At 46.8% G+C, this 16,546-nt stretch overlaps 1 protein-coding gene across 3 annotated transcripts in view; it reads left to right on the top strand.

Annotated features, from left to right (window-relative positions):
- LOC146785442 (thiamine transporter 2-like) overlaps positions 1–16,546 on the top strand; it is a 383,376-nt gene that overhangs the window by 107,801 nt on the left and 259,029 nt on the right. For all 3 annotated transcript variants that reach the window (XM_085634500.1, XM_085634501.1, XM_085634502.1), the window contains exon 2: positions 12,647–12,819. In XM_085634500.1, coding sequence (XP_085490626.1) covers positions 12,670–12,819 — 150 coding nt within the window. In that variant the 5' untranslated portion in view covers positions 12,647–12,669. The remainder of the gene's footprint in view (positions 1–12,646; positions 12,820–16,546) is intronic.

Here is a 16,546-nt window from a genome sequence, read left to right as displayed (position 1 = left end):
TTGGCGGTGGTTCCGGCGTAGAGGGCGTTGCCGTAGTCCAGTCGGCTGGTGACGAGGGCCTGGGTGACCGTCTTCCTGGTCTCGGTGGGGATCCACCGGAAGATCTTGCATAGCATGTGCAGGATATTGAAGCAGGACGAGGAGACGGCGTTGACTTGTCTGGTCATGGAGAGGGAGGAATCCAAGATGAAGCCCAGGTTGCGTGCGTGGTCTGTCGGTTTGGGTGCGCTGCCCAGGGCGGGGGGCCACCAGGAGTCGTCCCAGGTGGAGGGAGAGGAGCCCAGGATGAGAACTTCCGTCTTGTCTGTGTTCAGTTGCAGGCGGCTGGCCGTCATCCACTCGGCTAAGTCTTTCATCCCTTCGTGTAGGTTGGCTCTGGCGGTGGCGGGGTCGTTGGTGAGGGAGAGGATCAGCTGAGTGTCGTCGGCGTAGGAGATGATGTTGAGGTTGTGTTGGCGTGCGATGGCCGCAAGGGGGCTCATGTAGACATTGAAGAGGGTGGGGCTGAGCGAGGAGCCCTGAGGGACGCGGCAGATGACTTCGGTGGCTTCTGATCTGAACGGTGGAAGGCGGACTCTCTGTGTCCTTCCGGCAAGGAAGGAGATGATCCACTCCGGTGCCTTCTCCTGGATTCCGACGTTGCTGAGGCGCTGCACTAGGGTGCGGTGGCAGACAGTGTCGAATGCCGCGGAGAGGTCCAGGAGGATGAGGGCCGCTGTTTCTCCGTTGTCGAGCAGGGCTCGGATGTCATCGGTGGCAGCGATGAGGGCGGTCTCGGTGCTGTGGTTGGCCCGGAAGCAGACTGCGAGAGGTCGAGGGATCCATTTGTCTCGAGGAAGGCAGCCAGCTGCTTGTTGACGTTCTTCTCGATGACTTTGGCCGGAAACGGGAGGAGCGAGATGGGGCGGTAGTTTTTGAGTTCGGTGGGGTCCGCTGACAGTTTCTTGAGTAGAGCGCTGAGTTCGGCGTGCTTCCAGCTCTCAGGGAAGGTAGCGGTGTCGAAGGAGGTGTTGATGATGTCCCGCAGGTGGGGTGCGATGACAGCGTCGGCCTTGTTGAAGACGTGATGGGGGCAGGGGTCGGTTGGAGATCCAGAGTGAATGGTGTTCATTGTGCGGATGGTGTCTTCGGTGCTGATCGGGGTCCAGGCGCGTAGGGTGGTGGTGGGGAACGTAGGTGCGGTCGTGGGGATCGTTGGTTGTGTGCTGAAGCTGTTGTGAATGTCAGCGATCTTGTTGTGGAAGTAGGAGGCGAGGGAGTTGCAGAGGTCTTAAGATGGGGTGATGTCGTTGTTTCCGGCGTTGGGGTTGGAGAGCTCTTTAACGATGTTGAAGAGTTCCTTGCTGTTGTGTGCGTTGTTGTCCAGTCGTTCCTTGAATGCAGTTTTCTTGGTGGCGTGGATCAGTTGATGGTGTTTTCGGGTGGCGAGCTTGAGGGTGGTCATGTTGTCTGGTGTAGGATCTCTGCGCCAGGTTCTCTTGGGGGCTCGGCAGTTCTTCTTGGAGCTCTTGAGTTCGTCGGTGAACCAGGGTGATTTCTTGCTGCCGGGTCTGCTAGGTGGGGTCCTCAATGGGGCGAGGTCGTCTGCGCAGCTGCTGATCCACTTCGTGAGGTTGTCGGCGGCCTGGCTGGGGTTCGCTGAGCTGGTGGGGGGGTGCTGGCTCAGGGATGCAGCAAGCTGGTCGGCTGTGATCTTGTTCCAGCTTCTGCGTGCAACCTGTTGCTGGTGGTGGTGGACTGTTGTTTTTTTGAAGCTGAAGTGGATGCAGCTGTGGTCCGTCCAGTGGAGTCCGGTGGCGTGGCTGAAGACGATGTCCTTGCTGGATGAGAAGACGGGGTCGAGTGTGTGTCCGGCGTAGTGGGTGGGGGTGGTCACCAGCTGCTTGAGACCGAGGTTGTCCAGCAGGGTGGTGGTGTTGCGGTCGTTGTTGTTCTCCAGGTGGAAGTTGAGGTCCCCGAGGAGGATGTATTCAGCGGAGGGGAGGACGTGCGGGGTGATGAAGTCGACGATGTCTTCGCTGAATTGTGTGTGGGGTCCCGGGGGTCTGTAGATGAGGGTGCCTCTGAGGGTGGTCTTCGGGTTGGTGTGGATCTGGAAGTGCAGGTGTTCGGCGGTTGTCAGGGTGTCGTTGGTGTTGGTCGTGATGCGGATGGTGTTCCTGTGGACGATGGCGATGCCTCCTCCAGTTTGGTTGCCGCGGTCCCTCCGGGTGATCTTGTATCCGTCCGGGATGGCGATGGCGATGTCGGGTGCTGAGGAGGCGTTCATCCAGGTTTCCGTAAGGAATGCGACGTCTGGGGATGTGGTGTCGAAGAGGTTCCAGAGTTCGACGGCGTGTCTGTGGACGGAGCGAGTGTTGAGCAGGATGTACTTTGGGTGGTTGCTGCTGGTGCTCGGCTTGGCGGGTGCGGTGCAGGTCCGGATGCATGTGAACTTGCAGGAGTGGCAGCTGAAGGGTCCGTGGGTTCGTCTCGGGGTGGCTCGGTAGCATCCCGGGGTTCGGCCGGTGTTGAGTGCGTTGAGTTCGGTGGTGTTGTATGTCCGGCGGGGGGGCTGGTGTCTGCGGGGGCCAGGGGTTCGGGCGCTGGGCACGGTCCAGGTGCGCAGACGGGCTTACCTTTGGTGCACCTTCGGCGCGCTTAGGGTGCGCCCGCTGCGCGTCAATGCTGCACGTTTGCCACTCTGCCATATGAGGAGAGTGGGGGGGCAGAGCGAGGGAGGAGCAGCTGGGAGGCGGGAGCGGGGCGGCGAATGGGAAGGGTCCTAGGTGGAAGGGGGCGGGGCCGCAGGGGAGCAGCGGCAGGGAGCAGGGAGGTGGCGGGAAACACGGTGGGGGCACAGCAAGGGAAAACAGCGGGCAACAAATAAGAGGACATCGGCTGGGCACAGAAAGGGCAACAGAGGATACAGCAACAATAAGAGGGGAAACAAACCGCAAATCACAGGAGACAGGTCACGAAACGGGCAACAGGGGGGAAAACAAACAGTCAGCAGGAGAAAGCGGCGCTGCGCTACGGAGGCTGAGACCACACCAGAGGTCAGGAGCACAGCTGCGGGCAGCGGCGGGATCGGGGCAGCCTGGGCACACCCACGGGGAGTGTGCGCGGTGCGTGGTGGTGTGACCAGCCCAGAGGGTCAGAGGTTCAGTTGCTCCTTCATTTTGCTCACACAATCCGTGCCTCATTAGCCATCTTAAGGTATTGCTAGGCAAAGTACAGCACCTACTCTCTTCTTTAAATGCCCTTTGGTGTTCCTTGACATTATGCATCATTTCACCTTGTCATTGCCCACACATCACTGTGCCCCGGACTTTCCCTTTCTTTCTGTCCTCCAGTAGCCCACTAAGCAGTGTTCTTTTATTTAAAAGCTACAATTGCCTCTCTGAGTCCCCATTAAAAATATCCTTATTGAATTATTCCTTGCCCCAATTGTAGCCTCTATGCGTAGCCAGATCACCTCTCATTGACTCCCTTCTCAGTGTTACAGACTGTCCTTCTGTGCCTCTCAGTGGCCCCTATGTGTAATTTACTTTGTGAACTCAGCCCCAAATACCACCTTCATTTGCCCCCCCAGGTGCTGCATTCTCATATGCTCATTTGATTGCCATTTAAGAGCCCCAAGCTGTCTGCCAATAATTGAATCATCTCCCAGGCAGTAAATTACACTGTCTCTTGGCATTCCCTACATCTACATCAACCTGTGAACTTCAGGTATAAACACTTTAGCACTGCCAACCAACCCCAAATACATATTCTCTCAATACCACTAGTCTCAAATGCATCATCACATGCTTACGTGCACTGTTCCTCAAACCTCAATAGTACTTCAAAGGCTCTATGTGCTCTGCACCCTACTTCAGTTGCCTCCTGTAAAAAGCCCCTAGAGCTCTGTACCTTTGAGTCCTAGATTGCACCCTTTCCAAGCCAACCTTGTAGCACCTCTTGGTAACTCAGACATCAATATATTCCACAATGCATCACTCATTTCATCACAACCTGTCCCATATGCCTTCATGTACGTCCAGCCCCAATAGCCCCTTCAGTACTATATGTTAATTGCGGAATCATAGATACATAAAACACACATTAATAATTAAAATCATCATGATCCATCACTACACAAATACTCTAAAAATAGTTCCTAGGTACTGGGACACAAGCTCAAATTGCATACTTTATGTGTCCTAAGGTGCCATCCTCCATCAACTGCATTCCCCATAATATCCCTTAATTTCCTTCTGAGGCCTCCACAGTTTGACTCTCCATTCATATACTCCCAAATACACTCTGTATCTATCCTACTTGCCATATAGCCGTAGTTCCTATGTTGTGATGGCTTTCTACAAGTATCATCAAGCACAATGTATCCATCCCCAATTACCTACTTTAGGTAACAACATGAAACTAATCCCTATTTGTCCCAGATGTATCCCTCTTGTAACTCTCTTGACACCTCAGGCCAATCATCTCTCTGTATATCTTAAGATCATCCAGCAGCTCCAGGCATCCATTACAAGTGACGCCAACCCCATTTGCCCCCTCAGGCACTGTGCCTTGAGCCACAGTAACCGCCTGCAATCAATCAGATGCCCTTTGACCCCAGCCCATACTGCCTTTTCCATTCATGTTCTTCTCAGTGCTTCCTCAGCACTGTGCTTCCCTGCTACAATTGCCATCTTTAAGTGTCTCCAGGAGTCCAATATATATTTGAGTCTCACCTGCACACTCTCTAGAACCTGTTCATAAACACATGGATCCACCCTCAGATAGATTCTAAAAGGATGTACTTACAGGTCAAGTATGTTTCCTACAGTAGTTGGAAGCACACAGTGTTTGCTTAAATACCCCTCACACACCAATAGGGCCCTTGGTGTCATGCTTCATCATGGGGGTCTTCCCGTCCCGCTGCGAGACAGGTCGTGATACGACCTACGACTACGTGGGAGCACTGATCTTCAGTACTATGTGTGGTGTAGGAATTGGTGAGAGGAAGGGTCAGAGGTGAGTGAAAGAAGTGTGTTAAAAATACCTGGCTCTTCTGAATTAGTAACTTTAAAATTCCTTGGAACTGGTACTATTAAAAAAGTGGGTCGGAGGTATCCTGCTTTAATGAGCGAAACCTCCTGTGTCAACATGTTTCGAAGCTCAAGGCTTCTACCTCAGGACAAAACAGATCCCTTCTGTTCACACTATACTAACGAAACAATGTCAGGTGGGTCGGTAAATATGTACAGTGATATATAGAAGTGCTATTATTAATTAAAAGATGCAATAAATCATGCACAAGATACAATACCCAATCGGTATTCTATATGTTAATTTGAAAGAGAAACACAATATCAAAACAGCAAGACATATGTTGCCTCCGGCGGTAATTAGGTGACTTGAAAAAAATGATATATACAGTGAACAATATAGATGTATCCTCTTAGCCATTATCGTGTAGTAATGAACTTGTGCCGTGTCCTGCAGGTAAATGTAACAATACATGACACACAAACACATAACATAAAACACAGGCTCTCTATTATGATTGCTAAGGACTGTGATTATGGGCACATAAGCAAGTATCCGGACCCACAGTTCGTAGGTGGTTGGGTGCGTTCCAAGAATACATACTTGTGTGTTAGGAGAAAATGCTCCATGAGCCTTTTAACAGTGGGAAGGGTGCCCCCAGTCAACTTCTGTACAGGAAAAGAAGGAAGGTAATGAAAACCTCGGGTGATACGCTTCTAAAATAATGCGATCCTTAAAGCCGGCTATGCCGTACTTCAGTGGTTCCCAAACTTTTTTGACTCTGGCTCCCTTGACCTAATTGGCAGTTGGCCGTGGCTCTCCACCATTTTTTTTTATTGTTGGGTGGATGTACTTACAGGTCAAGCATGTTTCCTACAGTAGTTGGAAGCACACAGTGTTTGCTTAAATACCCCTCACACACCAATAGGGCCCTTAGTGTCATGCTTCATCATGGGGGTCTTCCCGTCCCGCAGCGAGACGGGGCGTGCTACGACCTACGACTAAGTGGGAGCACTGATCTTCAGTACTATGTGTGGTGTAGGAATTGGTGAGAGGAAGGGTCAGAGGTGAGTGAAAGAAGTGTGTTAAAAAATACCTGTCTCCCTTGACCTAATTAGCAGTTGGCCGTGCCTCTCCACCATTTATTTTTACCGGTGGGTGGGTGGAGGGGGGGATGTAAACCCGACCTCGGGAGTACTTCCGGTTGTCTTCCTTAAACTAATTGGGATGCAATGAAGGATGTTGGAAATAAATCAATTGTATTAAATAGCCCTAACAACAAAATGTGAGTTTCAGTGATTACTGTGGGAGTTAGCGATTGGAAATTCTACTGGAAAACAGCAGCCAAAATGCAGGTGCATACAAGGACAAATAATGGATCAAAAACGTACTCATAAGCAAGAGGAAGCCCCATGCGGTCCCGTGATTTGGCTGGAGATTAAAGACAGTCATTTTATGCGTATCTGTGCTCCCAGAGAGAACACTGGGATATCGCCACAGGTTTATTCAGCAGCGCATGAACACCCTCTCTCACAATCATTAAATAATTCCACCATTTAAGAATCCAAAATATATGTCTTCAATATTATGATTTTTTGCCTGATAATGGACTTGGTAGAACGTTGCGCATGATTTTGAAACAGCCGTCATAATAGGAACGTCCGTGAATGTCATTTGACAGTTGAATAGTTTTGCCCTTTTTCTGTGTTTTGGTCGGCTGGATTTTTTTTATTATTTATTTTCCTGCAGATTTAGCGAACTCGACCCGAAGAGCAGCAGTTACGTTACACAAGGATACATTAATTTATTCTTTTTTTGTAGGCGCTGGGAGATTAAGTGATTTGCCCGGAATGACAGGATGCTGAGCCAATGTCGAGGGTCGAACCCGGTTCCCCAGCTCCAAAGTCGGCAGCTCGCAGTTTCACTGCATTTTGAGGATATTGATATTTTTTTTCTCAAAGTAACACATGAGAATTGCTTCGTGTTGCTTAATTCTGCGAATTAACACTCACGTTTGCTCTGGTACTTTGAACGTAAATGCGGATATGCAACTACACATACTCATCTAGACTGAGGCGTGAATCTGACCATAATGCTCTTTTACGTCAATCTCGACAGTTTATGAAGGGCAAATGTCACCTCAGTTTCATAGAAGCTGGGCAGCAAATAAGCGAAGCGGGGAAAATCTCATCATGAAAGTGTTCGTGGTATATTTTCTGATTTTTCGATACATTAAACACGTTTATCTTTCAAGATAATATCCCCGAAGGGCACAAGTCATGCAACAAAAACCTAAAAGTGGAGGACGTTTCATGAAAAGGGTCCTCTCGTCAACTCTTCGTAACCCAATTTCTTTTCACATTTGCTTAAACAGGGAAAGGAATGGAAGATTTCTCAGGGACCCTGGCTTCTCATCACGGCAAACCGGGGTGCCGCGGCGCACACTTTGGGAACCACTGACATACTTACTGACTCCAAGACACTGCCTCGCTTTGATATCGCCTCCCCACGGCTCCGTTGAACACCGCAACAGTGGGACAGGGTCCCGAAGTAGTGACTATAATTGCCGTGTCTTGCCACCAAGAACCTGCTGTGCTAACTGTCGATATTGCCCCGGAAGTAGTTCGGGTGAGGGCTTCCTGTGTTAACGTGGGGATCTCAAAACTAGTACGCTGATTGTGTTACAAACGTTCCAGCATTAGCGTCTCGGAAGTAAAATAAGCCCTGCAATGTTAATTTCCATCTAATCACTGAGACAAAAAATTACGTGTTAACACATTCCAATATCAATGTATTAGACAACTATGACAAATTAGTAAACGGGGTAGAAGGTAGGTCCCTCAATGAGGGTGGGAACAGATGGGTGAAATCACCCGATCGAAGACGTTTTTAAATGTCCCGATCCACTGTCTGTAGATAAAGTGCAGTGCTTTGTCAGCAATGAGGCGTAAAAACAACCTGAGAACGTTGGCAAAAGGACTTATTTTAAACTGATGACAGATAACAAATGGAGGTTCGGATAGTACCTGACAACTGGGGTGAATGACAGATATAGTCCAGGGTTCTAACAGGACGTTGATGCCTATGTGGGGAGTCATGGCAAAAAATCATAATAAAAAAGCAATAATGGATATAGGGAACACAGGGCAGCCCCATACTGGTTATAATACACATGATACCCAATTGTTAACTAGGGTGTTGTAAAAACGACAGGGCGTATGGTCAGAAAATTATTTTAACAGTTTGCCAGTGAGATTTGAGGCAATGCTTGTAGTATAGTTGGCAGACCAATAGTGTATTTAGTATCCATGTTTCATAGGGGGTGCAAAAGGTATTTACTTCCCTCTGTGCTCAGGAAAAAATGACCCCAGGGTATATCGTCATTCAGAACAATTACGTAGATGGCTAAGCGGAACACCCAACGTTGCTCCTCCTCCAACAGGCCGCTCTCATTGTTTAGTTGTTCTATTACGGTCCATAATAGATCTTCCACATTGTGTGATGCAGTTAGGTAGTGTGTGGCCATCTTGGTGGTGCTCTTCTTGCAGCGGACGTTGCTTTTATGTTCATCAATGTGGGTCTTTACCGGTCTAGAAGTCTTCCCAATGTACTCCAAGCCACAGGGACATGTAATCATGTACACAACGTTTTTACTATTACAATTAGTAAATCTTCTTTGTTCCCACTCAGTACCGTTTCTGAACTTGATGTGTCTACTCTTCTTGGTGAGATGACGTGCTGCAATTACCACATGGGGGGTGTCTCTGGACTGAAGGGAGGAGTTGGTTTGTGGTATTTGTATGTAGTCCTATGCGTGATCTTGTGTGGATGAGCATATCTTTCAGATTCCACCCTCTCTTGTGGTTTCGGTAGGTTGAGGTTCCCACAGTTCAAAATTCTTCAATGCTTGTTCACTATCTTGGATACCTGGTTTAAGTGGGTGTTGAAAGTGGTACCACAAATAGGTCTATCCTCTTGCTCTCTGGGTATTGTGTCTTAATGTTACTAATCCAGAAGAGCCAGGTATTTTTTAACACATTTCTTTCACTCACCTCTGACCCTTCCTCTCACCAATTCCTATACTACACATAGTACTGAAGATCAGCGTCCCATGTAGTCGTAGGTGGTAGCACGCCCAGTCTCGCAGAGGGACGGGAAGACCCCCATGATGAAGCATGACACCAAGGGCCCTATTGGTGTGTGAGGGGTATTTAAGCAAACACTGTGTGCTTCCAACTACTGTAGGAAACATACTTGACCTGTACGTACATCCTTACAACACCCTAGTTAACAATTGGGCATCATGTGCACTATAACTAGTATGGGGCTACCCTATGTTCCCTATATCCATTATTGCTTTTTTACTATGATTTTTTGCCATGACTCCCCACATAGGCATCAACGTCCTTTTAGAACCCTGGACTATATCTGCCATTCCCCCCCCGTTGTCAGGCACTTTCCGAACCTCCATTTGTTATCTGTGATCAGTTTAAAATAAGTCCTTTTGCCAACGATCTCAGGTTGTTTTTACGCCTCATTGTCGACAAAGCACCGCACTTTATCTACAGACAGTGGATCGGGACATTTAAAAACGTCTTTGATCGGGTGATTTCACCCATCTGTTCCCATCCTCATTGGGAGATCTACCTTCTACTCCGTTTACTAATTTGTCTTTGTTGTCTAATCCATCGATATTGGGATGTGTTAACATGTTATTTTTTTGTCTCAGTGATTAGATGGAAATTAACATTGCGGGTCTCAATTTACTTTCGAGACGCTAATGCTGGAGCGTTTGTAACACAATCAGCGTACTAGTTTTGAGATCCCCACTTTAACACAGGAAGCCCTCACCCAAACTACTTCCGGGGCAATATCGACAGTTAGCACAGCACGTTTTTGGCAGCAAACAACGGCAATAATAGTCACTACTTAAGGACCCTGCCCCGCGGTCCCGGTGTTCAACGGAGCGGCGGGGAGGCGATATCAAAGCGAGGCAGTGTCTGGGAGTCAGTAAGTACGGCATAGCCGGCTTTAAGGATCACATTATTTTAGAAGCGTATCAACCAAGGTATTCATCACCTTCCTTTTTTTCCTGTACAGAAATTGACTGGGGGCACCCTTCCCATCCGTTAAAAGGCTCATGGAGCATTGTCTACTAACACACAAGTATGTATTTCCGGAACTCACCCAACCACCTACAAACTGTGGGTCCGGAAACTTGCTTATTTGCCCAAAATCGCAGTCCTTAGCAATCATAATATAGAGCATGTTTTTTATGTTATGTGTTTGTGTGTCATGTATTGTTACATTTACCTGCAGGACATGGCATAAGTTCTTTTAATTGATAATAGCACTTGTGGATATCACTGCACATATTTACCGACCCACCTGACATTGTTTCGTTAGTATAGCGAGAACAGAAGGGATCTGTGTTTGTCCTGAGGAAGAAGCCTTGAGCTTCAAAACATGTTGACACACACAGGAGGTTTTGCTCATTAAAGCAGGATACCTCCGACCTACTTTTTTAATAGTACCAGCTCCAAGGAATATTAATGTTACTAATCCAGAAGAGCCAGGTATTTGTAATACATTTCTTTCACTCACCTCTGACCCTTCCTCTCACCAAATCCTACACCACACATAGTACTGAAGATCAGTGCTCCCATGTAGTCGTAGGTCGTAGCACGCCCATCTCGCAGCGGGACGGGAAGACCCCCATGATGAAGCATGACACTAAGGGCCCTATTGGTGTGTGAGGGGTATTTAAGCAAACACTGTGTGCTTCCAACTACTGTTGGAAACATGCTTGACCTGTAAGTACATCCTTTTAGAATCTATCGAAGGGTGGATCCCTTTGTTTATGCACAATTTCTAGAGGAGGACGTATTCACCTCCAGTGCCCTTTTTACTGGACACTACCTCTTCACTCCCTCTCTTGTTTTCTATCACTCTCTAGAACCCTCATAATAACCCTCTGTTCACAAAAGGCTCCATATCAGCGTCACCTTTAAAAGTATATTTTCCAAGTGCCGCAATCTCATACTCTCAGGGAGCTTCAGATGCTACTTTTCCATGACCTATACCAAAACTGTCCTCTACAGGTGCCACAGACATACAGTCTTTCATGCCATGCCCAGATGCACACTCTGCACAGACATGCCACCAATTACCTTCTGTGAGATTGACTTCTATAATTACATTCAAGCCCCCCGGTCATATTTGTCTGATACTACTCACATCTGTGTCCCTCATCCTCAATGGCCAGACCCCCAGGCCTCTTTTTCTCTGTACCACAACATGGCTCTCCTGAAGCATGTCTTTATTTGTCCTGTGTGCCCCACTTGCTCATCTTGTACCCCTGATGCCTCACCCTATATTCTACTATCTTCCCACACACCCCTCCCTCTATACCCTCTTGCTCAGTGCCCAAAAAGGGCATTTGCTTTCTCCCTGCTCCTATTTAATGCTACTAGATGCCAGTAACTATTTTCCCCAGGCTTATGTCTCCATTCATGGTTCATATACCCCCGTTCACTGCCCACTCCCAATGTCCCCCTCTAAATACCCTAGTTGCTTATCAACTTCTCAAAGTACCCTAGGCCCATCTTTCAGCCCCAACCCCAGATATCCAGTTTACGTTCCTCTTACCCTCTGAAATGCCAGTTCACCTTCCCTTTTCATTTGTGCAAGGTAAGTGCCTCCTAACTCTGTGTCTTGTCATCGGTGGCGGCTATGAGGGCCGTCTCGGTGCTATGGTTGCTCTGGAAGCCAGATTGAGAGGTGTCAAGGATGTTGTTGGTTTCTATGAAGTGTGCTAGCTGGGAGTTGACAGCTTTCTTAATGACTTTGACGGTGAAAGGGAGTAGTGAGATGGGCCTGAAGTTCTTGAGATCCGTCGGGTCTGCGGAAGGCTTCTTAAGGAGGGGTTTGACTTCATCGCGTTTCCAGTCATCGGGGAATGTGGCGGTTTCGAAGGAGCAGTTGATAGTTCGGTGTAGTTCGGGTGCGATGGTGGTGGCAGACCTGTGGAAGATGTGCGGCGGGCGGGCAATATTATTGTTCAGAGCATTCAGCTGAAGACAAAGATAACACATCAAAAGCCCTAATGGCTCTGCAACATACACACAATATTAGATATTCTTGTGCCTATGGCATCTATAGCTACAGACATACCCACTAACCAGGGCAAATCAGAATGGTCTTATGTAAGAGCTAATGCTAGTTTGTGGGTCACCTCATAGCCCATTACCAACTTGGTGAGCAGGCTTCCTCTGACGCCCAACTCTTGAACATCTACCCTAGTGTAATACATCACTCAACCATGAATAATACTACAACTAGATGCCCAAATCCTGCTTCAGGTTGGTACTAAAGGAGAGCTGAATGTCTTGCACACATGCTGCTGGTTTTCTCAACAGAAGAAGCTGCCTACTGTGTTCTTGATGCCACAAGGTTCCTGGTCCCAGCTGTATTAAACCACACGAATACATAAATAAATATAATGATGTTTCCCTTAAAGCTGTTAAGTTGTGGTTGAAATTGTACATAAAATTGTATATAATTTTGCAAGCATTTATTATGCACAGATTTCCCATACAGACAGTGCTTTAAAGTGTTTATCTTTACACAGGTTTACATAGAGCAACAGGCGGCATGTCTTGCTGGGGCAAGATACAACAAAGCGGATGGATTTTTCCAACAGTGATCCTCTGTATAAATGGCTTTTTCACTGCACTTCGGCCATCAGAACCTTTCCTTACCCCTTATTTAACAAGTGAGATCAAAAATCTGACCCTGGAAGAGGTAAGTTTCTATAACCGATTGCGCATAAACATATCTATATTATGCTTGATGGTTTTAAAAAGTGAATTTGACTTAAACAAAACAGATTTTGCATGAAGATGGCTGGTTTTGCAGTTGTTTGGTCTTGACTATGTTTTTCAGGTCAATAATTAACAACTCCTATTGACCCCACAATATGTTACATGGTGTGTGCAGGGCCAGTGCAATAAATATTGGCCTACTAGGTGAAGTGATATTTTGCAAATGCTACCACATTTGATGCTTTTAGAGCCTATCGGCAACCCTTTCTAGCTGTACCCTAGGCAACTGCCTAGTTTGTTTCTTTTCATAGAATGAACCCTGATTTGTCATTTGCTGCACAGTTTGAACGCATGTTAAACTAAAGTGGTCACATGTCCGGGTACTGATTAACAAATTATGCATGCTTGCAAACTTCTGTATGCAATGCCTGTTATCACTGTGTATTCTTAAAAATAATAAAAACAGATTTGATAAAAAAAATAGAATGAACTCTGAGTTTGCACATAACAATGAAATACTCTAATACAGTGGCCCTTACATTTTTGACTTCGGTGGATCTCCTGGTTCACTATCGAAAGCTGGGGACCCAACCTCAGGAATTTCTACAATTTGAATCTCAAAACAATACACAAAATTAATCAAATACACAAATTCAGAAATATTTTAATTATTGCACAAACAAAAAAGATACAAAAACATATTAATTTTTATGGAAAGGTTGCAACTGTCCAAGATTTGGTTTTACCTCAAAAAGGTTAAGCATACGGTATAGTCTAGAACAGTGGTTCCTAAACTTTTGATCTCAATGGACCCTCACTGAAACACTATTTGAAACAATGAACCTTTTCTACAAAGGGAAACTCAAAAAGACCCCTAAACAACAGAAATAATTCAACATAAAACAAATGCACACGTTTCAAATATTTTCTGAAAAACCTAAGTAAGAATCAATATTTCCATTTTAACGGAACGGTTGGAACTTTTCAAAGGGATATGCGAGGCTATTACATATATGCTTCTACCACAGGCTCTGTTATTCTCATAGCATACTAGCATTTTAATTGGCCTTCAAATGTCCACACTACTGTAATTGTGCTGCTCCAGTGAACCAAATTAATGCTACTAACTTACGTTTTGGCTTGCAGTTTTAAATCCCTTCACATTTGCAAAGTTTTACAACTTATGACATTTTCAATTTTGCTTTTTCAATATTCATATACTTTATTAATCTGCTAATATTATTTAATTTTCCAAACAAGCACGAACACCCTGAATTGGGATCCAAGTAGTAATTGGTTGGCTGCATCTCAGTCTGAGCCATTAAAATTGCTGTTCAAGACAATATTAGTGGAAATTCATGAGTTAAAGCAACAACAGGCCCAGTAGATTGACATATTACACTAAAGGCTGGCCAAGGTGGAGCAAAATCTTGAACAGTTACCCATAAGTATGTAAGAAGCGGAACACAGGACTTCGGACTTAGAGGACAAAGTTTGATTATTTATTAAAGATGTCCTGATTGAGCAAAAGAAGCTTGCCATTTAGAATATGAGATCACAGAAATAGAGAACCATGCGAGGCGCTTTAATCTTAGATTTATTTGTATCCTGGAGGGGAGTGAGTCTTAGGGGGATGCTCAGAATGTGCCCCAGGTGATTGATCAATTCATAAAAAAACATATTTTATAGGAGCGTCTGCTGATTTGACAATCATGCGGGTGCATCGAGTTCCAGCCCATCAGCCAATGGACATGAAATATCCACAAACAATTCCGGTTAATTTTGCAGAGTTTAGCATCAAAGAGTAGATCTTGAGTGCAGCAATCCAAAATAAATCTTTTTTCGGTTGTGGACAATGTTCACATGAGGGTGTTCTCAGATCTATCAATCACGCCGGCTCAATGTGGAAAATCTTACCAAGGACTGGCTAGAGAATTTAAACTTTTAGGGGTGCAAGCCTTGTTAGTCCAGCAGTCAAAACGGAAGGGCCTTGTTTATTTTTTTAATCCATACTTTATTGATGATCTTGACAATATATCCAGTGCAATTAATATAATAGAAAGGTGGTCTTTTGTACTGAAAACAGCTACAGCATATATATCGCGTGAATCTACCATACCCTGTTCCGATTAGTGGGTAGGAAATGAAAGGCAAAAGTCCAGAGGACAACATAAGTTTCGTATCCTTGCAATTGTGACACCAAATTTACAATACAAAGCATATATAATTCCAATTAATAAGAACAAACAACCCCAACCATAAACCTTTCCCTCCCTAACCCACCCATCCCCCACTCCTGGTCGTTCAGTGTCTAGGAACCATAGTGGTCGGAGGAAGGCGCTAGCAGTGCAATTCTGGGGAGTTTGCAGCGCCCCTAATTCGCAGTGTATTGGTCCGAGTCTCTCAACCTAATGTTAGATAGTCGTAAAGCGGCTTTGTAGGTTATGGGGCTGGGGGCAGCAACTCGAGTAGTTCAAACTTGTGTAGCATGATCTCCCACTCCATCGAAATGGGTCACTTCCGCAGGCCTCTCTCTTCTTCCCTCCTCCGACCAGCAACCTCAGCTTTACCCCACTGGATCATGTCCTCCTGCCATATACAGCTGGGAACCTGGGGGATTTCCACCTCATGGTGAGGGCTCTTACTGCCAAGATAAGGGCGAGGTCAAGGAATCCCAGTCGCACCTTCTGTACTCCTGCCCGTCTATGACGGCCCATGAGACAGTAGAGGGCGTCATCCGGGACTGGAATGTGTGTGACTTCGCCCAGAAACTGTCGGATTCCCCGCCAGTAATTCCGGAGCCCGGGGCAGGACCACAGCATATGGAGGAAATCCGCCTTATCACCCTTACAACGGGGGCAGCAGTGTGGAGCGTCCTGGAACATGCGATGAATCCTCCGGGGGAGAGGTACGACCTATGAAGGACCATCGTCTGGATAAACTTCAGTTTTGCATTGCGGGACACCTTTTTTTGGTGCTCGAGCATGCCTTTCCAAGCCTTGTCAGTAAGTTCCTCCGCGTAATCCTCGGACCATTGTGTTCTAAGGGACGTAAGTGAGGTTGCAGCGTGAGCCCGTATCCCTGTGTAGAGCCATCGGACCAAGTGTCCCCCATTCCCCATGTAGTGTAAGAGGTGTACCAGATTATGTTGTGGTGGTTCATGGCGTTGTGGGGCCCATGTGGTCTTTATGTAATGGGAGACAGTAGCATGTAGTAGATATAAGCATGTTGGTGCTTCCGTAGCCTGGATGAAGGAATCATTATCGTGGAGATTGCCATCCCCAAAAAATGCCCCGACGTCCTCCACCCCCACCTCCCCCAAATTGTGTATTCTGGCCCTCGTAAGCTTACCCTATGGTGTAGGGAGGCCCAAAAGGGGGATATTTGTTGAGTAGGGAGCCATCGAAAAGGTATACGATAGTGCTCTCCTCCAGCAGTGCAGAGCCATCCTCAACAGGGGAGGGTTGTTCGCAGGGAGTTTGGCCTTAGGTAAGAGCAGGGAGTGTAGTGCGCCCCTGTCCAAATCCCTGGGTGTGTAACCGATTTGCTGTAAATTCCTCCCGGCTGTCCAGTAAGATAACCACTGGAGCTGACTAGCGTAGTAGTAGGCCCTGAAATCAGGGACGCCCAGGCCACCACTCCGGGTCTCTAGTTGGAGTTTCCGTAAGCTTACCCTTCTGCGGCCCGTATCCCATATGAGGTCTACC

The sequence above is a fragment of the Triturus cristatus genome, chromosome 11 (assembly GCF_964204655.1).
Source record: "Triturus cristatus chromosome 11, aTriCri1.1, whole genome shotgun sequence".
In the NCBI taxonomy this organism is placed as follows: Eukaryota; Metazoa; Chordata; class Amphibia; order Caudata; family Salamandridae; genus Triturus; species Triturus cristatus.
This window is presented reverse-complemented; position numbering and strand designations above follow the sequence as displayed.